The sequence below is a fragment of the Notamacropus eugenii genome, chromosome 1 (assembly GCF_028372415.1).
Source record: "Notamacropus eugenii isolate mMacEug1 chromosome 1, mMacEug1.pri_v2, whole genome shotgun sequence".
NCBI lineage: Eukaryota > Metazoa > Chordata > Mammalia > Diprotodontia > Macropodidae > Notamacropus > Notamacropus eugenii.
Window position 1 is genome coordinate 715,500,523 of NC_092872.1, and position 20,903 is coordinate 715,521,425.

Here is a 20,903-nt window from a genome sequence, read left to right on the forward strand (position 1 = left end):
CCAGCTTTGTGAGGGCATTCTAATTTACTTTAATGAGATACCTTGACTTTTGTCTCCTGTTTCCCATCTCCTACTTCCTGGAACCTTTCTTCTGTGTCTTCTTCTCCCCCCTTTTGAGGGGTTGATGCCAGCATTTGGAATGTTATCATCACTTTAATTCTATATTGGCTAGTCTTGGAGAATGAGAGACTGTTGGTCAGGGATAGAGCTTGAATCACGTGTCCTCTCTGTATGCCTCAAAAAAATCGAGGTTTACAAATTTCAGCAGTAAAGCAGCCCAATGAGAATACTTAGTGAAGGCTTAACTCGGGTTTTGCTCACTAGGTATCAAATGAACCTGGAAATCGCTACAACATCCAGCTGATAAACGCACTGGTGCTCTATGTCGGTACTCAGGCCATCGCCCACATCCACAACAAAGGCAGCACGCCGTCCATGAGCACCATCACTCACTCGGCGCACATGGACATCTTCCAGAACTTGGCTGTGGACCTAGACACGGAAGGTAAGTCAGTGGTGGGTGATAGTCGCTGATGACTAGTATGGACATGGGCTTCAGGTGTCTGTGAGGAAACAGTTCTAATGTGGAAATGTGGAGGTATCCAAAGGAAAAGTTCTTCTTTCAATCAAGCATCGTTGACTGTAGAAGGTGACAGAACTGCAGGTTTCTGAGCCTCCATTTCTCCCCAGTACGTAGAAGGAGGGAGGTGGAGAATGGCGACTTTTATTTGGCACCTTCATTGACCAGACACTTAGAAAGTTTTTGAGAGCTTTCCTTGCAATTTCCTAAGGACAGGTAGTCTAACTAGTGGTATCGTAGTTCTACAAAGAAAAACTCTGAGGCCTTAGGACATTGTCCTACTTGTGGTCACATAACTAGTAAAAGGTGAAACTGTGGCTCAAATCAAGGCTTTCGCTAGTCCAGTGCCCTTTTCATTTCTTGCCATGATTCCACCTATGGATTCAAGTTGTAGCTATTTTCTTTGAAAGCTTTGTATAAAGTGAAATAGCACATAGAGTCTTAAGTCTTGTGGTTGCTTCCAGGTCGGTACCTCTTCTTGAATGCAATTGCCAATCAGCTGCGGTATCCAAACAGCCACACTCACTACTTCAGTTGTACCATGCTGTACCTTTTTGCAGAGGCCAACACTGAAGCTATCCAGGAACAGATCACCAGGTGAAACTCATACAGTCCTATAGATTGGGATTAACTTGGGGTCCATGGGTAGCCAAGGAGGGGGTGCCTTGATAAATTTCAGGGGATCAGTAAACTTGGATGGGAGAAAAATTGCATTGTTACTTTCACTAACCTTTTAACTGAAATTTAGCATTTCTTTCAGTTATTTAAAAATCTTTCATTTTGAGAGGTCTATAGGTTTTACCAGACTGCCAGACAGTTCGGTAACACAAGGTTTACAATCTCTGTTGTAGACTATCATCCCTCATCCTCAACCCTGATCCACTGCTGTGTGAAAGTGCAAATTAAATCTTAAATGACCCAAGTTGTAGAAATGGTAACTGAAAAATGGAATGAATCTATGTGTTCTCTTTTGGTTCTCTTACATTTCCCCCACCCCCATCTTCTATTACAGGGTTCTCTTGGAACGGTTGATTGTAAATAGGCCACATCCTTGGGGTCTTCTCATTACCTTCATTGAGCTGATTAAAAATCCGGCATTTAAGTTCTGGAATCACGAGTTTGTTCACTGTGCCCCAGAAATTGAAAAGTGAGTTGCTTGTGTGGTATCATTTTTTGAACTGGAAAGGGAGAACTCAGGAATGGAGATGCACTTTGGGCCCTGTGGGACAGGTTCAGCTCTTTATCAAGAGAAACCAGAGCAGGTCTTTAGTATTTTCCCCCTCCTGGAACAGGAATGGATCCTATCCTCTAGTGGGCTTGACTGGGTTTGGGTATTTGGGGTGGAGTAGGGAGATGTTCATGCCCCCATTGGGAAGTTCTCAACGTTACATAAAGTAGGTTTTCAAACCTCAGAGATGTAAATAAACCAGGATTGAGATTTCTATTAACACATCCTGTTGTACAAAGGGACATTTATTTAGGCTGTAAGACATTTGTGTTGGGGCTAAGGGGGGAACATGTGCCAAAACTTCTTGGCAACTCCCCTTGGGTGCTTTAGACAGGGACCTAACTCCTCTTAACGTCTTGTCCCCCTTCCTATAGGTTGTTCCAGTCGGTTGCACAGTGTTGCATGGGACAGAAGCAGGCTCAGCAAGTGATGGAAGGGACTGGTGCCAGTTAGATGGGCTGCCTCTTGCATTGTAAGCGTGCCAGCCTGGAGAGCCCCATGCCACCAAGTTTCACAAACTGACTGAAGAATCCTTTTGGCTCTTCCTGACCTTTCCAGCCCCCTTGGTCCTTGGGTATCTGCCCTTGCCTCGGGGAAGAGTCTCCCATCTTTGTGGGCACGTTCCAAAGTTTAAACACATTTTTTTTTTTTTGACTCTTGGCCAAAATTTAGAAGATGCTGTGAATATCATTTTGAACTAGTGTAAATACATGGAACCGAAACCTTTGTCTGGACTTTTTGGGTTTGTGCAAATTGTGTTAAAGGCAGGTGGATAAACTGGCGCCTGTTCAGCTTGTAATAAAGGGGCAGCTGCTGATGCCAAGCACTTGTCTAGGGCAGATCTCCTTGTCCTGACGTTCCCGGACTCCCAAAGAATATTGAAAAGCCAGTTTAATATTATGTAACTTATTTTTTTCTTTATGTGGACAGGGGACCTTTAAAATCACTAAGTTGTTAAAAATGTGGATGTGTTGGAATATGGGGTGCTATGGAGTGGGGGGTGGGGGGTGGGTTTGGGATTGAGATCCAGTTTTTTTCCCTCCTTTTCTTTATTCTTCTCCCCCCCCCCCCCCCCCCCCCCCCCCGAAGCTGACAACAGGGAAGACAACAGTTGGAATAGCTTCCCAGTTCTTCTGGAGAAGACATACTTTGGGGCCCTAAGGGACAGGGCCAGCTCTTTATCAAGAGAAACCAGACCAGGTCTATAGCATTTTCCCCTTCCTTTCTGACACTTGTAAATTGTGGGGGATGGGAAGGGGAAGGGAAACAAATCTATGAACTGCCCCCCCTCCAACCCTCCCCCCCAACGGCCACACAGTCTAAGTTTGTAAAAAGAACAAAGGACCAATACAGCCCATTTTGTAAGGATTTTGGATGTTTTGTAAATGTATTGGTCCGTGTGTTGTATTTTGTAGCCTTTCTAGTTCCTGGGCTTTAGTTCTCCCACTTCTTGTATGTATATGCATACTGTAGTTATACATTAAAAGTCATGACATGCACTCTAGTCCACTGTGGCTTTCTCAGTAGTGGTCAGTGCTTGTGGCAAGGATTAAAAACAAACAGTCCCTGCCCTGAACCAGCCACAAGGCACAGGACGTATTTAGAATAGGACCCTGGCTTCATTTTGGATTTGAGAAATTTTAAGACTAATAACCTCAAGTGAACAATCATTTCCAAGTTAGCATTTCCCTGTACACACTATTTGTCACTACAAATAGTGACACTGAATAGAGAGGAAATGAACAGTCTTCATAAAAGAATGTAATATTGAGATCTTAGCGTATAACTTTTTTAAAGCTTTTACTCTGGCAAAGCTCCTTGGCATGCTCAGCCTCATTTAGAAGGAGGTGATGCTGCTGTACTCTTGGGTATCTAGAAATGACCGGATAGTCCAGTAGCCCTCAACATTGTGTCTACATATCTTCACCCACCTTAACAGCCTTAGTATGGATGATTTCATTGCAGGACATTGTTTAAAAAAAAAGAAAATCTAGTCTTAGGCTATAAATAAAATTTTCCTAAGCTGATTATGTTACCATCTAAACATTGAGGTCCTTCACTCTAGTTGAAACCTTAGGTAGGACAACTATGAATTAAAGTTTATTCCTGCAAATCATTGCTAATGGAAAAAAAAAGTGCCATCAGATTATATTTCATTACTTCATGGTCTAGAATTGGGAGATTAAGGTAGAAGTGATCTAGGAAAATTAGGATTGGCTGTAAATTCAGAGGATCTGGATTCAACTCCTGCTGCTGACCATTAACTACCTATGTGACTACCTTGGACAAGTCACTTAACTTTGCTGGACCTAAATGAAGGACTGGATGAGCCCTAACTCATTCCAGCTCTAGATCGAAGACCCTCTAAGGTCTGATTCTCTGATTGGAGCTATTAGGTTTGAGAGGGTGAAGTCGATCCCTGACTGAAGCTTGAATTCCAAGCAGGCATTTCCACTAAAGGCAGTTAACAATCACAAAGTAAGTTACCAACCCTGTAATGGTAGGTAGGAAGATCCTGATCCCCCGTAACTCCTTGTTCTCTCTACTGTGCTACAAAACACAGCACTTCTGCTTCCTCGTTGCCCCAAGTAAGATTTGAGTCATTACATGGATTAAGGAATTTTATATAGCACAAATACAAAGTCAGTCAAAAAACAGACAGTAAAAGTCCAGACTTTGGAACTTGGATCCAGCAGATCCAACAACTACACAAGAAGCAATTTTTCCTCATCTGCTTCCCTGATTAGAGGAGGGAAGGGGAGACCATGGAATTAGGCCAGGGGTTAGGAGCTGGTCAGTTCCAACAACTGATGCAAGATCATCTTCTGTCCGTAGCGCACCTGCAAGGCCTGCTCTTCCCTCCAGGTGAGTTTGGCCCTGACCTCCCTGTTGGAAAGTAGTTCTTGTTCACTTTTTAAGTCTGTGGCATAAGCCTGCAGGGTCAGCAGAGCACTGTTTCGGAGGAGTGTCTTCCATGAAGCTTTAAGTTTGGGGATAGTCTTATTTGTCAGTGTTAAGCTGTCCTCCTTGCCATCATCTTCCTCCCAGCCATCTTGCTCCTTAAGTTCCCTGAATTCCTTGGCTGGCATGCAAAGCACCTGTAATTGGAATATAGAAAGTTAATTTGGATTCCTTCCAACTTAAGAGCTATACTTGCTTTTCAGATTTCTAAAAATTCCTAGAAGGCAAATCCAATTCAAAATTGGATTAGGCCCTCGGTTGGCAAACTTGACCAGTTGTAGGTTTCACCTTGAGTGTAGCAGACAGCTCCTCCTCAGTAAGCACCAATTCTCTGCCAATTACAAATGCCCCCTCCTCACCCACCATCTCCAGCTGGCACAAGAAATCCCAGCGCTCACACATCAGGCATCTCTCGGCCTCAGTTGTGACTCCTATGTAGAGAATAAATAAAGGAAGCATTTTCTCGGATCCCTTTCCTTCCCTTTAGTATTTGTATCTGGGGAGTGATTAAGAAACTGAGAAATGGGAATCCCTGTGGCCTCACCCCCTTGTCCCCAGAAGGGGGTACACACCCTGGAGAGCTGCTGCACGCACTGTTGCCATCTGAATGTCAGCTGTGTCGTCTGTGTTCGCAGGATATGGTTCAGCAAAGCCATACATGTGGACCAATTGCCAGTTAGCCATCTGGCCATAGGTGTTAAAGATTTCTTGACCTTTGGGGATTGGCTGGGTAGCTACCATTCTTAAAAATTCCTGCAGAAGAAGCAGAGGAGCTGAGGGTCCATACTTGTTACACCACCTCCCTCTTCTGGGAACTAGACTGGATGAGAGCTCAGTTCTTCCTCTATTAATTCTGTTATTCTAGAGGAAAACCTCAATTTAACCATCTCCAAGATTTGACAGCAAGAAGGAATAATAGGGAAAGGTAAAAATTGGGGTTGGAGAGTGGGTACTATTTGCTAGGTCGGATTTTGGATAAACCACTTCCTTTCTATAAAATATGAGAGGAGGTAGATCCCTCCCAGCTGGGCACTTTGACAGTTTTAGAATTAAAGTTCTATTTGCAGAAACTGCTCAGCCTTTAGAAAAATATGAGCTGGATAAAAGAGAAATGAACACAGCAGAACAAGAAATGACCCAACAGGAAGACTACAGTGACTGTGGCACAACAGGACACCATGAATACGTTTTCTAAGATAGATGCTACAGAAATCATAGCTCAGATTTATATGATGCCTTTGTATCTTGCTAGCTGCAGGTACAGTGCTCCCTAGATACCCCAGCATGTATAAAATTAGATACAGCAAGAAACAGCAATGAGGCCGAGTCCTAAGAACACAGGTTATGCATCCTGCTGGAATCCCAAGTCAACAGGATCCTACACCTAGAGCTGGAAGGAAGATGAGGCCCGGGAAAGTTATGATGGGTCTCAAGTGCCCCAGTCTTCTATTCCTGCAGACAAGCTAGTGCTTGTGATTCTACATTTCAGCACTGTTCTATTCCCTGGGTCTTCTCTACTACACAGAAAGAAATTCAGACTTGGAGCCTAAGGGCTAGTTATTATATACATTAGTGTACAAGCTTAAGAGTTAAATATGCTAATACCAAGTCACTTCTATTCACTCAAGTATTTGGGAGGCAAAGCTAAACTACCAGTGGGGACAAAAGCAGTAATTAGGTTGGCTTATCTAGTTTAAAGTCTAAAATACTCTCCACTCACTGGAGAGTATTCCAGATTTGCATTGTGGTTGGCCACATGGTTCAGTATATCAGCAGCTGGTACCATCATAGGGGGACTGGGCTCCTTTTCATCCTCCTCTTCAACAGGCTCCTGAAAACTACCACAAAGAAAGAAGAGCTGAGAAGGCTGCCACAAAGGAAGGTGAGGCATACACCTATTCCAGATTTTTAATGGGGAACAGGAAGATGAACTACTGTTGCCATCACCTCCCACTAGGATTGACACCTCTAGGGCAGAAGAGACACAAGACCATGGCCTTCTGAAGAGAGGCTAGCCCTGGTCAACTTCTTGGCTTCAATCTAGATAAGGAGATTGTAACCTTTTTATTCAAATCTATGGACCCTTTCTCAGAATCATGTTTGTAAATGCATAAAATCTATAAGATCACAGAAGAAATTAGTGATATCAAAGCAGTTATCAAATCATTGGGCAGGTTTGTTGACCCTAAGGTAAAAATCCATAGCTTAGAGGCTGAGCCCAAGGTCTGTCAGCAAACATTAAGTGCTAGACACTGAAGAAAACAAGAATTCACTTCACAAAGTTTACATACACATGGGTGGCTATCAAGGGCGGATTCTCCAGATACCCCTAGGGCCCAATCCTGTATCCGAAGCATGAGTTCAGCATGAGTTCCCCAGAATGCTGATCACCTGTAGGCCATGACCATTGCCACAAGTTGGCGGTAGAGCTGCAGAGACCGGGCCTGGAGGGGAAAGATGTCAGGATGGGCCTCCAAGAAGGGTAGGACAATGGTACCATACTCATGGCTGATATTAGCCAGGTCCTTTTCCACAGCTTCAGGCACACCAGTACCCTGTAGGAGCTGTTTTCGTTCTTCCTCAGACCTAAGGGGAGAATGGGTCAAGGTCACACTGCAGGCCCAAGGCCCTCCACAAGCTGTACAGAATGCCAGAGTGCCAAGGGCCTTTGGAGGTCATGGAGTCAAGCCCCCTTATTTTACAGATTGGAAAACTGGGGCCCAGAAAGAGCAAGTCACTTGCCACAGCCCAGGTCACAAATAAAATGAGATATAACTTACAGCATGGTACAGAGGGAAAGGGTTTCTGACACTTAGTAGCACCCATACTTTGCAATTCCAGTTTTTACCTTCCCCATTATTGCTTCTTGCTATCGAATCTTGTGAATAATTAAACTGAAGTTTTCCTCTAGATTAATAGAATTGATAGAGGAACAGCACTGAGATGACTAGATGACTTCTAAAGCATCTTATCTCTTAGAGGGCATGGGCTTGTTTCTCCAGAGTGTCCAACCAGCCACAACGGGCTTGGTCCCTTCCTCCGAACATGAGGGCAACACTGCTTTATGAAGAATCAGGGGGAGTGTTTAAGAGCAGGCTGCTCTCCACAGCACTACAACAGCCACTGATCACTGAATGCCACCCTCTTGGCGCTTACAGTCTAACACTGAGGAGTAAGCCTCAGAGAAACAGTACACCCCAAGTGCAGCAGTGGGGGCCTGCGGGGCTTCCTTCCCCTCTAGGATCAGTCTCATTCTCCATGAAATACTGTTGGATTACCGGAGCTCCAAGGTCTTTTCCACTTTTAATATTCTTTGGTCACTTCCCACCAAGAGTTACTTTTGCCAGAAAGATACAGTTGTGAGAGGAGGGGAAAAAAGGAAAAGAGAAGAGGAGAGGGAAGGGGGAGGGGGGAGAGAAAGATGAAGAGACAGAAGTTGGCCACAGTGCGGGGTGGCTCTTCACACTGGGAGGACTCCGGAAAGGCTGAATGAATGAATGAAGCCCCCCTCCACTCCCCCACCGGTGCTCTCACCAGAACATGGGGTGCTGCAGGGTGCCCAGGTCCGGCCAGAGGGAGAAATAGCATCTCCAGGGGGAGTCCTCCGCCAGGTACTCGTAGAGGAGCGCCAGGAGAAGGGGCACCCAGCCCGACTGGCTCTGCAGGGCCCCGTGCTCTGCACGACAACCAGGACCCGGTCACCCCGGGGCGCTGGGGAGCTCCCGCCCCGCCCCCCAGCCTCTCTCCCCAGGCTCCCTACCTTTCTCCAGGAGGCCCCGGATGGTGGTGGTTTTTTGGGACAGGAGCACAGCCCGCGGCACCGCGAAGAGCAGCTCCCCGCGCTGCACGTCCTCCAGGGCCACCATGCCGTAGCCGGACACGGTGCCTTCCCGGCTCACCGAAACCTGAAGTCCAGCAGGGGCTGGGACCCGAGCATCATCGGCTCCGCCCCACTCGCCCTCCAACCCAACTCGGGGCCCGCCCCTTCCCACAGCTCCCAATAGCCACTCGGGTTCGGGGCCCGCCCCCTCCCTCGGCAGCCAATGGTTCGCTCGGAGACCTGAGCCGCGAGGTCCACAGGCCCCGCCTTCCTCGGTACTCAGCTCCCGCCCTCGCCAGCAATTTCCAATGGCCAATCGTGCGTGGGCCCCACCCCCTCATTAAGCTACCAATGGAGACTCGGTCTCCGCCCAGGAACACGCCCCTTCCGGGCTCACCTTGGGACTCAGCTCCAGTCCGACCGCGCGACACCAGCTTAGGAAGGCCGGGACAGGGTTGTCTCCGCCTCCGGAGGCTCCTTCCACCTAAGGAGAAAGCGCCGGGCCTCGAACTCCCAGGTTCCTCCGGGCGCGTGCCGCTCCGGCCCGAGTCCTCGCAGGTGGGGGAGGAGACGCTCCGCGAGCGCCAGAGGAAGCGGGGCCCTTTCCCTCCCTGCCCCTCCCAGCGTCGGAGCGCCCCGTTCCTCACCCTCGGCCGCTTCGCCGCCGTCGCCATTGTTTTGATTGCGCGTGGCCGCCGCGCTTCCTCCTTTCGAGGCCCCCAGGTCTTAAAGGGGCCTCGGGCCACCCCCAGGTACGGGGGCCGGAGAGGGCCAAAAAGGAGGTCCCGGGCGCGCTCGTGGTGCCAGGCCCTCCCCGGCCCCGCCCCCGCCCGGCCAAGGTCTGCGCCTGCTCCGGGCGGGGCGGGCCGAGAAGCCCTCGTGGGTGGCCCATCCCCCACCCCCCGTGGCCGCGCCCCCCTCCGGTCGTGTGCGCGTGCATGAAATACTGTTACACGTAATATGCAGTATCTGTAATATATAAAATATGGTTTCATAGAATATCCAGCTACTTCATTCATACGAAGATACTCAGAGTGGGCATTTGGACGACCCCAGACAATCCCTTAACCCGCGTGCCTCGGTTTCCCCATCTGTAATGTGGGCTGGAGAAGGACCTGACCAGCCCACTGCGGTATCCTGGCCAAGAAAGGGAGTTAAGGCAGCCGGGGGTGGCTCTGTGAACAAGAGCACGGGCCCGGAGTTCAAATGCGACCTCAGGCACTTTCTGGCAGTGTGACCTTGGGCAAGTCGCGTAACCTGTTTGCCTCAGTTTCCTCATCTGTAAAATAAACCGAGGAAGGAAATGACAAGTCCTGCCAGCATCTCTGCGGAGAAAACCCCAAACGGGTGGTGGGGAATCAGCCAGGACTGGAGGACCTCAGAGCCCCGGAGGCCCACCACCAGTATTGACCAGTGTTCTTGGCGGTGGGTATCTAGACTGCATGGGACCAGAGCCACCTCGAGGATCTTCAGCTCCCACATCCCTCCAGCTCTCCCTCAGCTACACGTTCCCTAAATCATTTCCTTGCCTGTATAATTGTCACTAACTTTATTTAACTTTACACTTTATCTCATTTGATCCTTAGGACAACCCTGGGAGGTAGGAGCCATTATCCCCACTTTGTAGATGAGGAAACTGAGGCAACGCATTAACACAGGGTTAAGTGATTTACCCAGGGTCACACAAGTAGTGTATGAGGCAAGGTTCAAACTCACCTAGGTCTTCCAGACTTCAGGTCCGTCCCTCTATGCACTGCCCACTTATCTGCCTGTATTTTTTAAGGATGGGGGAGACACAAGCATCTGTGGGCTGCAGGGAGAGACTTGAAGACTAGTGAATGGGGGTGATAGGAGAGCTCAGGGTCCCTTTTGCCTGTGAGGGATTTGCTTTGGCAAGGAGAAGGGCTGCCTCTTCCCGGGAGACGGCGCAGAGATGGTGTCCAAAGCCATTGAGTTAATGTGAGAGGAGGAGCTAGGAAGAAGAGGAATTTTTTTTGGTCTTTTGGTCAATGTGGAGGTGAGGTCCTCAGCTGAGAGGCTAAGATGGTAGTAGCGAGAAGGCTAGGCCAGTGAGGAAGGTGTGGAGTTCTGTCTTACAGCAGTCACCAAGTGGATTTGCAGTCAGGAAGACTTGGGGGCACATCCTGCTTCAGAATGCCTACTGTGTGCCAGGGGCTATGCTGAACACTTTACAGTTATTAACTCAGTGGATCTGCCAGTAGGTGCTCTCATTATCCCCGTTTTACAGATGAGGAAACTGACAGGTTTTAAGTGAATTGCCCAGGGTCACACAGCTAGCGTGTGAGGTTTATTTGAGCTCCAAGCCTGGAGCACTATCCACTGGGCTGCCTCGATTCCCCACGAATGGCTCATAGCCAATCACAACCTCTTGGCCTGTTTCTCCATCTGCAGAATGAAAATAAAAGCACCCATAAAAACACAGGGTTGTGAAGATTAAAATGAGAATATTTGTAAAGAACTTTGCAATCCTTAAGCGCTATATACATGGGAGATTATGTAACTGTAGTTCAGCGACCTGGGAACAGGAGTGTGAGCGGAGAATGGTTATGGCTTAGCAGGGTGAGATTGTTGGCAGGGGGCAGGGGGCAGAGTTGATGGCCTGGGAGAGAACCAAAGCATCAAGGGATTGGGGAGCATGGTGGAAGCAAAGAACGGGGTCAGGATGCACAAGGCAGAGAGAAGGATGGAATGGCGGCAGATGATGAGCTATCCAGACTTCAGAGGTCGTGAACCTAAGTGATGGCAAGATCCAGGATACTGCCATCTGTGTGTGCATGGAGGTACGGTAGAGGAGAAAGTCATGAGAAAGGGGTAAACTGAGGAATCGGGAAGTTAGGTGTTTGAGGGAATATGTCTCTCCAAGCCTCCTTTAAGAGGAGCTGGGGAGACACTGAACCAGGCACTGATCTCTCACTGGGGAAGGAAAGAGATTGGCTTGAGGATCAGGAGATGTTATCACATTCTCCTTGCCAAGAAGCTTCTGGTCTGAACCTCACTGGGAGGAGGTACTGTTGGTTTCTAACATCACATGTTCTCCAAGTCTTCTTCAGACCTGCCAACTCCTGGAAAAGCAGCGTTCCTGATGAGCACCTACATGCTGAGTCACCCCTACCGGGAGGCTTTGAAGGAGGTGAGATCCGTGTCTAATTGAATCTATCAATTGGTAAAATTTATTAAGCACCTGCTAGGTGTCAGGGACTGTCCTAAGTGCTGGGGATACAGAAAGAGACAAAATGAAAAGGGTTCTTTGCTGCCTATCACAGCAGATTATGCCTGGGTTGTAAGAAGGCTTCTGGATGTTTTCCTGATACTTACAATTGATGAAGCAGGTAGGATAAGAAGCCAGTTCCTGAGTGTGATGGCAGTCCATTGTGATCTAGGTTAATGAATGTGGCAGGATTGTGTTAATGCTGTGTGTGTGTGTGTGTGTGTGTGTGTGTGTGTGTGTGTGTGTGTGTGTGAGAGAGAGAGAGAGAGAGAGAGAGAGAGAGAGAGAGAGAGAGAGAGAGAGAGAGAGAGAGAGAGAGAGTTGGGGTTGTGCAGGTCCTTGGGGATCTTGAAGAAACATTTTGTGCCTTTAGGTCTGGCTACTCGGAGAGTTTGGGAATGTAGTGAGGATGGATAGTGAGGCTAGGTGGAAGCTGGTGTGCTCTGGTGGGGTGGCCAGTCCTGTGCCTGGGGCCCGGATCATGACTCTGAGTCAGCCCCCGCAGGTGTGATACCATATGTATTGGCACTGTTTTGAGCCTCAAGATGTTTCTGCACAAGTGTAGACTGTTCTCAGAATAGCACAGGCAGGTCCAGGGCCGGAGATGGGTCTGTGCCACCCATGCTGGGAACAAGCAGTAAATGCTGCCTCGGTGGCCATCATGCTGGGGACAATCTAAAAAGAACATGGGGCTAGAGCACGTGGACACAATGACACTCACATTCTTAGTTTATTAGTTTTTCAACACAGCTAATTCTTTCTACAACAAGGGTTTGTATTCATTTTACATTTGTGGTCATCTCAAAGTCTCATGGCATCAATGCAAATGTTAGCATCAACCACCATAATGCACAAAAATAGGTTTTTCACCTTGTACAGAGAAGTAAGAAGTCCATTAAATTTTACCTCAACCAAAGAGGGTGGGGGAGCAAACTAACAGATATAATCAGACCACCTCCAACAGAAAGCCACACATAGAGACCCAATATATATATATGTATATATAATATGTATAGATATTTATAGATATCTCATCTTAACACACCAAAAAACCCAAGAAAAATTGCAGCACTATCTAGAGTAAAAAGGATTATTTCTACCAGCTTTTCAGACACTCACATTTAATGTTCAAAGGAAGCACACGGGAGAAGAGAGCAGGGAACAAAGTAGCAGACTTGCAATTTCTAGGATGGTTATGAAGATGGCTTAATGTTATTTAAACCAGATTATGTGTTAAGTGGAACTAGGTGTGTGCCTTCTAATGCACACACACATGCACACAAACCTTGGCTCTCCTAAAACTTTGGGAGAGAGCAGGGATCCAAGGCCCTTTCATTTTTATTACCGTCTCCTGTCTCCTCTCACTCTTAATGGCTTACGGGATCTTCAGTGTAATTTCCTTAGGCTTCTAGTAAAATGAGCTAACATTTTTAGCTATTGTTTCTGCTTCCCTCCTGCTAAGGGAGGCCTCAGGCCATCAATTTCAGGAGCTGGGAAAGGACTGTTCATGACCATGGCCAAGGGTAGCAGCACCATCTTTCCCCTTCCTTATGTGGTTCAGAAACCACTCCTTTGCCATTCCTGTTTCCATGACACAAGCCATCCACCTGGACCAACTCTAGGAGTTAGGGATAAGATATGGGGTCATGACCTCAGGAGCTCAGGCCAGCTGTAGACAGATGCCATAGTTTTCCCTATTTCTAGCCAGACGTATGATAAAGGGGTATTGAGAAAAATTACTCATCTTGTGCAAAGTGCTTCTGGTCAGCATATCCTTCCTGATGCCTTTCTATGAGAGGACAAATTTTAGGATGACCCACTTAGTTTAAGACAAGAAGAGGTCTCTTTACTATACACCTATCTTGCTTCCTGGACCCCATCTCCCACCCCCATGGTATCTTGGTCAGTGTCTTCTCAATCTCTGGATAATATAGGAATGAAGAATCTTGCAGATCATGAAAAGAGTGGGGTATGTTAGTCAGCAAAGACTGAATGGTATGTCCCTCAGAGGACACCTGGCCCAAAGCTGATCATTAGGCAGGTGATGGAAGACTGTTCATGGGGAATCCTTCCCTCAAGACTCTCCCCAATCATGGTATTTCCTAGGCAAAAGAATGCTCTTTTCAGAACTTGATGTTCTCCTACCTTACAACCCCTCTACAGAAGACCTTACGCCCATTTCAACAAAGAGGCTCATGGGAATGAGCTGCATCCTCCTACCAGAACTGAGGTAAGTCAGGCATGGTGGCTAATGAATGAAGCAGCACCAACCTGGTCCAAGAGAAAACTAGAGGAAAGAGAAGGCAGGAGACAGAGAAGGCTCAAGAGAGAGTGAGCCGCTCAATGGGAGGATCAGTCTGGTCTCTGCAAGTAGAGCTGCCTCCAGCCCACTTCCCTCATCTTCCTCCTCCTCCTCCACTTGCAAGCCGTGGAAGCACTCCCACCAGGCCTGAAGCTCTTGACACCCTGATGATACCCTTCCCACGGACAAGCCAGGCCTCTGAAGACTGTTTCTTATCTGATTAGGTGCCCTAGGTCTACTGATCCCAATCCCCTTTTGGGGCAGAAATGATAATTCCATGTCTTAGCCTGGGACCCATCTGTCCAGGGAATAGGACTCAGCTATAAATCATAAATTAGTGCCATGCTAGCAAAGCACCGAGTCCACGGTGGAGCCCACCAACAGAGACTCGAAACCTCTTGGATAGGGTGCTGGGGCCATCCTTCCCATGGTACCCAAGATGGTGGTGAGGTGCAATTCAAACTTTGGGTTGTCACTGTTGATTGTCATATATGCAACAAGACTTAAAAATCTATCTATCTAGAAGTGTATGGGAGGAACCTAAATGCTCCTGGGCTCTTTGCTGATGACTTTGGGCGATGGATCAACGATCTCCTCCCAGAACACTTCCCAGCTGCTGATTCGTTCCAGGCTCTTTGGGCCAGTGCCTTTCCCAACTAGGGTGAGATTTCCTCTTTTCTGCTTAGTACCTTGGAGATTCCTGATACTGCCCGGGGTTGGCTAATAGTTAACAATCTCACTTCCATTTTGCGAAGAGGTTCAGGATAGGGGAGTGTGGAGAGAGGGAACAAAGGGGCAGAAGAAAGTGACTTTGCTAATCTTTCTCCCACATCTGCAGACCCTTCGTGAAAAGTTTTACTGATGTGGGACCAGAACCAGACCAAGGAAATGGATCTTAACATGCCTCAGCAAACCCATGCCATGGGTGATTTCCCCAGGCTCCTGGATCCAATGGCCTCAGCAGATATGGGAGGGAATCATTATTAGCTAGGCATTTAAAACCCCTAGTCTTGTGTGTGTGTGTGTGTGTGTGTGTGTGTGTGTGTGTGTGTGTGGGAAAACATTTGTGAGCTGGATGAAGGAGCAAAGTCCTGAGGTGGGACAGGTCTCCACCAAAGAATGGACCCTGCTTCCCACAGGGGGAAGGAAGGGAGGTGATGATAAATAGGGTCCCTAAACTCCCTGAACACTGGAGACTGCTGGGTTGTGGCTTCTAAGGTGCTTTTCCTCCTTCTTGGAATAGTTATCTTTTCGCTTTTTTTCCTTTTTTTTTTTTTAAAAAAAAACAAAAGAATTAAACCCCTCTTCCCTCATCCCCCCCCCAAAATAAAACTAAGGACATGTGGGCAGGCGCACAGGGACAGCAGTTGGATGGTGACTCGATGATGATGGGAGAGGTGTGAGGCATCTCCAAGGTGGGAGCAGGGGCCTCAGCAGGATACCTCCATGGTAGGGTTGATCTGGCCTAGGGCCTCGCTGCTTTCCGAGTGGGTGCAGGCCCGGGGGCGGGAGCCATCTACAGAGCTGGCGCTGGTGAGAGAGGCGGTACGGGACCGGGCCAGGCGGGTCATGCTGGCTGATGGCACTGGAAAATGGGCAAACAAGAAAGAAGAGAGAGGTGGGGGGGATGAGAGAGAAAAGAGGGAGGGGAGAGAAAGGAAAGTGGTATAAAGAGGACAAGGTAGGGGGAAAGAGAAAGGGAGAGGGACAATGGGGAGAGGAAAAGGGAGGGAGAAAGAGGGAGAGAGACAGAGAGGAGAGGGTAGAGGAGAGAGAAAGGGAACAAGAGAAAGGGAGGGAGGGAAAAATAAGGAGGGAGAGAGAAAGAGAGGAGGGAAAGGGGAAAAGAGAGAAAAAGAGAGAGCAGCATTAGGCCTGGTAGGCAGGGGCCAGGAGACCAGTGAGTGGGAGGACACAGCACACAAGCAAAGCAGCCAGCAGCGAGTTCCTGCTTCATCCAGTGTTTGAGGAGCCAGGTCCTTCTCCTGGCCACTGGGTCCCGTTTGAGGACAGTGTTCTCAGCTCACTCACTCTAGGCTGGGAGCATGCTGGTAAGGGGGAGGGGGCACTGCCAAGCTAACGGTAGCTGAGTGGGGCACGGTGCTCAGGCACAGCGTGGCCGACTCATACAAAGGCTCACCTCAGTATTGATGCTGATTCCCTTCAAGGGTGACTTGTGGATAGAGAAAAGTCTGGGGGCAAACTGGAGGAGGAAGTCCAGTGTAGGGGTTGAGGGATGATCTAGTCATGCATTGATGAGTCCCAGTATGCCAGGCTATCCCAGAATCTATACTAGGATGTGTTGGATTCAAGACTGACCATGTCTGTACAAGGAGGAAGGTGGTGCTTTCTCGGACCCTACCTTTGGAGGAGCTCATCAAACATCCCTCAGTTTGCACACTACCAGAGCTGAGAACTGATGGCTCACAGTGGAGGCTGTGGAGTAGGGAGGACTCCACTCTTCAAAAGCCCAAAAAGGAGAACCTGAGGTCTTGAGAATTCAGTGCAAACCCGTTTAAAGCTCAAAAACCTGAGAAGCATGAACAAACTCATGCCGTCTTGTACCTCATCTATCCATAGAAAATTTCTGCTTAAACATCTTCTGAGCCGGACAGCGTGTACAGGGGCCAAGACCCTCTGCACCCAACCAGGTGGAGCTCCTCCTGCCTTCACTGACTACGCTCCCTGGTTTGGAATTCTCAGGACTCTGAGAATTCTAATTACTCAAGAAGTAGGAATCAGGTGACCAAACTCAGGCTTCCTCCTGATTTCTGGTGTCAGAGGTCACTCCTTGGAGTGGGGTTAGTGGTTACTCTCTGGGGCAAGTGGTCAGCGAGCTACAAAGCAGCTAGGGAACCACACCAGAGCGAATATAACTTTCCTGCAGTGATGCATATAGAAAGGGGATGGAGGAAAAGGGAAGGGGTTCATGCAGCAGGTGGGTGGGGGTGAGAACAGGTGACAAACGTGAAGGGGATACCTGCGCCTCCACTCAGCCTTCGGTCCTTCAAGTATGCAACTAAGAGAGAAGATAAGAGAGCAAGAAAAGGGGCGGGGAGGAAGAGGAGATAGAAAACATGGGTTGAAGAATTTCGTCTCTCCAGGGCAGGGGGAGTCAGTCAGCAAAGACACAGAGAGAGGAAGACACAGATGGAAAGGAGGATGGGATGTGCAGGAGGCTCTGCCCTTCTCCCAAGCCCATGGCAGCCCCTGCGGGCCGGGAGATCACTCAGGCATGGCAGCCCCAGCAACCGAACCCTGGACTCTACACCCTAGTCAGAAGACATCATTCAAGTTCCCATCCAGACCAGGGCAGGAACCATGGCCTATCTGTCCTCTCAACCCCTCCTTGCCCAGATTAAACAGGAACAACTTGTTCACCGTCATTCCTTCATCAAACACTGCATGCACCTTTGGTGGTGTCCAGCCTGTCTGGTGGGCTGTTTCTCCTTTCTCTGGCCTTGTCTCTGCTTTTTTGTGACTAATGCAGTTCGCCTTGAACAAAGCAGCCTGGTCAAGTGGTAGATGGCTGGGAAATTCAGAAACCTGAATTCTTGATCCCTGCACTGTGATCTCATTAGTGACTTTCCATCTGCCCTCTGAGGATACAGGTGCCAAAGTCTAGGAAGCGAGTTAGCAGATTCCTGGGACCTGGTTTCAAGATGGGTGTTCCCCTGAAGGAAAATGTGTGGACAGAAGCCTGGGAGGGTATGGCTCGACTAAGGTGCATGAGCACTTTGTGGGGGAGATGGACTTGTGTGTGAATGCAGGGGGACCCTATGTGGGGCACCCCTATGGGGATGAGAGTAGGGTGTAGATTTCATGATTCTGAGTTTCTGTCATAGTAGACGCCAGACCATGCTGACTAACGTGTGTGTGTGTGTGTGTGTGTGTGTGTGTGTGTATATGCATCAAGGGACACATCGCATGTTATGTGGTGGTGATAGAGATTTGTGGGGAAGGACTGCATGTCCAGTGGGGGTACTGACCAGGACTGCCATGCTTCTTTCTTGCCTTTGTCGTGGGAGAAGGGGCAGAGAGTCAGGATGAGGGCAGTGTGGGACCACTGCCTTCCAATCTGGGTTCTGGATAGGCCAAGCTACTGATGTAATTATTTCTCTGATGGTCACAGTACCCAAACCATTCCACGGCCTTTCCCCTAACTTCCAGCTCTGCCCGTGTGGTACCTTTGGTCACAAGCAACAAACAAGGAATAGGTTAAGGACCCTGGATCTCTCCATAACCTTTTTCCAGTTTCCTAAAAACATTAACATCCTGGGTTTGGGGACTCATCCCCCACCTTGGAGCGGGCTCTGGCTTCAGGCATCTGAGCCAGCCCATTCCCAGTTGTTCAGCCAGGAAATGGATCACTTAACATCACGGGGCCCAAATCTAGGGCCTAGACTCCTGCATTAGGACTGCCTTTATCAAGTCCTGCCCATTCGTCTGATTTCTTCCCTAGGATGGGAAGTAACAAACCATACAGAAAACAGGGCAGGGAATCACCTAGGCTGCCAAAGTCACCATGTGGTTTCCAAGAGTGTGGGACCCAAGTGTGCCCAGTTCCTCACCTCACAACCCAGGGTCCTGTCTTCTCCCTGCACCCCCAGGCCGTAGGATGCATACCTCCCTATGGGTGTCTTAGCCTTCAAAGCCTATACACCTTTCCGTGCAATGGAAACACGACTGTTGTCTCATGATATACAAATGCACTCTGGGTAATCATGATGAGTTCTTTCAGCCCAGGCTAATGGGAAAGCAGGGGAGGTCACCAAAGACTTGCTTCCTGTGACTGAGTCACTGATGGCCCACCTGCGCTTGGCCACATGCACGTCCCTATGAAGGGAGACCCGCCTATGGAGAGACCTCCGCTTTCCCACACACTCTTCCAACATGGCATAGATTGGTGTGATTCACATGGCACAGAGGTACTCCAAAGCTGGACACCCTGCATGGACCCCCACCCTCCGTTCTGTCACTCCATGGGCCCTTATGCTCCCTCTCCCCCAACTTGGGTCTTGGAGAGTCACTATTGGCCACCTCAGCCTCATTGGCTGAGCTGTCTCTATGGGATTGGCACTTACTGTAGCCCATGCCTTGAAGGAAGTACTTAAAGGCTTCAGTCAGTTTCCCGGGCTGTAGGAAAAGAAGACAGAAATGCATCAGTCAAGAGCCAGGAGAGGACCCCTTCCACCAAAGGAGGGACTGACTGGTCACCTTTGGCTGACAGCTTAGGGAGGGGAGGGCATCCTGGGAAATCACTTGATGTGCATCTTCTGGAGAAAAGAACTCACCTGTGTGACCTGGGGAAGTCCACCAGAGTCGGCCATCTGCAGAGGGAAGGGGCAGAACAAGGTAAGGGTCTCCTGTTCCACTGAACATCAAGGCTTTACCAGCTTGTTTCAATGGTCAACTACCTTCTACCCCTCTATGATAAAAATAGCTGAGTTTACAGCATTGTATAATTTTAAAAGCCCTTTATAGACATTATCTCACTTGATCCTAGCCCCTTTGTAAGGTGGGTGGTACAAGTATTATAAATCCCTCTTAATTAGGGGGAAGTTGGGACCCAGAGATGTCTTAGGATCATGGCTTTAGGGTCAGGAGGGGCTTCAAAGGTCATGGAATCCAATCCCTTCATTTAGTATGGGCCCATACTGCTAGTAAACGTCAAAGGCCATATTCAAACTCAAGTCCAACTTTCATGTCTCAAGAGAAATGAACACAAACTGTTCTTTCCACATAATACACATGTGTGCGTACATGTATGTGCAGACACACATATGCAAGGACTCAAGCCTTGTGTGTTTTTGAGTTAGTGTTAAGACATTGGCCAAACCACTCAGCTGAGATCCCTCTGTGTGTGAAGCAAGGGGAAAAGCAGGTGTCCCTGAGATGAGAGAAGAGGAGCCGTTGGGGAAGTGTTACCTTCAGGAAGGTGGTATTGGTTGGGTCCAGCTTGGAGTTACACTCAACCTAGGGAGGAAAGCAAGAGCTTCAGACTGTTAGAAAGTCAAATGACAACCCTGCTGGGTGTCAGCCCCAAGTAGCCTTCTCCTGCTCTCTAGGGATGATAGTAGTAATAGCCAGCACTCATACAAGGTTTACAACATGCTTTTCTTTACATATGTTATTGCATTTGACTTTCCTATATTTCTGTGAGGCAGGTGCTATGATTATCTCCATTTTATTGATGGGGAAACTGAGGTAAACAGAGGTTATGTGACTTGCCCAGGACCACACTTGGAGTAATTTTCTGAGTCAGGATTCTGGTCTCCACTGTGTCACCTAACTATGGGACCATCCCCAGGCAGATTCCTCTTGGGGAGCAGGGGAGAGGAGTACCCACCCTGGTTTCCCTAGAGTTGGAAAGTTCACCAGGCACTTGGGTGAGAAGGGTCACCAAGACCCAGCATCTGAAGCCGGGTCTCTATTTTCTGCATACAGCATTCTACCCACTGTAACACACTGCAACTCTGGGGATGGGGGGCCCTCCTTCAAGGTGGGGGTAGGTCGCTCTCCCAACATGCCCTGCCAAGAAGCATATGGAAAGGTGGCCATTTAAGCTTGGAGAGGACCATCTGACACATTCCAGTACTTATCCCTAAACCAGCCTCAGCTAACATACTTTCATGCCCAGTTACCCTATTACCAGGATAAGCTGACATCCAGCTAGGGGCACGAGTGAGACCTCAGGCCTGAGAAAAGGAAAGAAGGAAGGAGGTAGACTGGCCTCCTAGACAAACAGCAGTGACTTCACACAGGAGCTGTGGCCTAGCTTTC

General features: G+C 48.6%; 3 protein-coding genes across 28 annotated transcripts in view; 1 reads left to right on the forward strand and 2 right to left on the reverse strand.

The window, feature by feature from the left end:
- Positions 1 to 3,307, forward strand: part of CNOT1 (CCR4-NOT transcription complex subunit 1) — a 103,879-nt gene extending 100,572 nt beyond the window's left edge. For all 9 annotated transcript variants that reach the window (XM_072636622.1, XM_072636627.1, XM_072636624.1 and 6 more), the window contains 4 exons: positions 325 to 505; positions 1,045 to 1,177; positions 1,593 to 1,727; positions 2,183 to 3,307. In XM_072636622.1, the coding sequence (XP_072492723.1) occupies positions 325 to 505; positions 1,045 to 1,177; positions 1,593 to 1,727; positions 2,183 to 2,261 (528 nt within the window). In that variant the 3' untranslated portion in view covers positions 2,262 to 3,307. The remainder of the gene's footprint in view (positions 1 to 324; positions 506 to 1,044; positions 1,178 to 1,592; positions 1,728 to 2,182) is intronic.
- A 1,109-nt stretch (positions 3,308 to 4,416) lies between these two features.
- On the reverse strand, positions 4,417 to 9,399 carry SETD6 (SET domain containing 6, protein lysine methyltransferase). 6 transcript variants are annotated; one of them, XM_072636634.1, is made up of 9 exons: positions 9,237 to 9,399; positions 8,987 to 9,073; positions 8,530 to 8,674; positions 8,304 to 8,445; positions 7,161 to 7,355; positions 6,490 to 6,607; positions 5,342 to 5,522; positions 5,058 to 5,200; positions 4,417 to 4,906 (listed from the first exon to the last, which is right to left on the reverse strand). In XM_072636634.1, the coding sequence occupies exons 1-9, from the start codon at positions 9,261 to 9,263 to the stop codon at positions 4,592 to 4,594; spliced, it is 1,353 nt and encodes a 450-aa protein (XP_072492735.1). In that variant the 5' UTR covers positions 9,264 to 9,399; the 3' UTR covers positions 4,417 to 4,591. The 6 variants fall into 6 exon arrangements, with proteins under 6 accessions (XP_072492735.1, XP_072492736.1, XP_072492738.1 ...); XM_072636635.1 differs by having other exon boundaries at positions 8,530 to 8,691; positions 9,237 to 9,286; XM_072636637.1 differs by having other exon boundaries at positions 5,168 to 5,200; positions 8,530 to 8,691; positions 8,987 to 9,392.
- Positions 9,400 to 12,529: 3,130 nt separating this feature from the next.
- NDRG4 (NDRG family member 4) overlaps positions 12,530 to 20,903 on the reverse strand; it is a 123,728-nt gene continuing 115,354 nt past the window's right edge. For 6 of the 13 annotated variants that reach the window (XM_072636646.1, XM_072636645.1, XM_072636644.1 and 3 more), the window contains 5 exons: positions 20,049 to 20,096; positions 19,415 to 19,450; positions 19,205 to 19,256; positions 17,101 to 17,139; positions 12,530 to 15,705 (listed from right to left, as the gene is read on the reverse strand). In XM_072636646.1, the coding sequence (XP_072492747.1) occupies positions 15,551 to 15,705; positions 17,101 to 17,139; positions 19,205 to 19,256; positions 19,415 to 19,450; positions 20,049 to 20,096 (330 nt within the window). In that variant the 3' untranslated portion in view covers positions 12,530 to 15,550. Of the gene's footprint in view, positions 15,706 to 17,100; positions 17,140 to 18,063; positions 18,308 to 19,204; positions 19,257 to 19,414; positions 19,451 to 20,048; positions 20,097 to 20,903 lie in introns of those variants that run through there. The other 7 variants (XM_072636648.1, XM_072636647.1, XM_072636642.1 and 4 more) reach the window with 2 other exon arrangements.

Coding starts and splice junctions, on each gene's coding strand:
- SETD6 (XM_072636632.1), bottom strand. CDS start 9,263: ATGGCGACGGCGGCGAAGCGGCCGAGGGTGAGGAACGGGGCGCTCCGA. Junction 7,356..8,303: donor CTGCAGCACCCCATGTTCTG/GTGAGAGCACCG, acceptor TTCTCCCCTTAG/GTCTGAGGAAGAACGAAAAC. Junction 4,907..5,057: donor AGCTGTCTGCTACACTCAAG/GTGAAACCTACA, acceptor TTCCAATTACAG/GTGCTTTGCATGCCAGCCAA.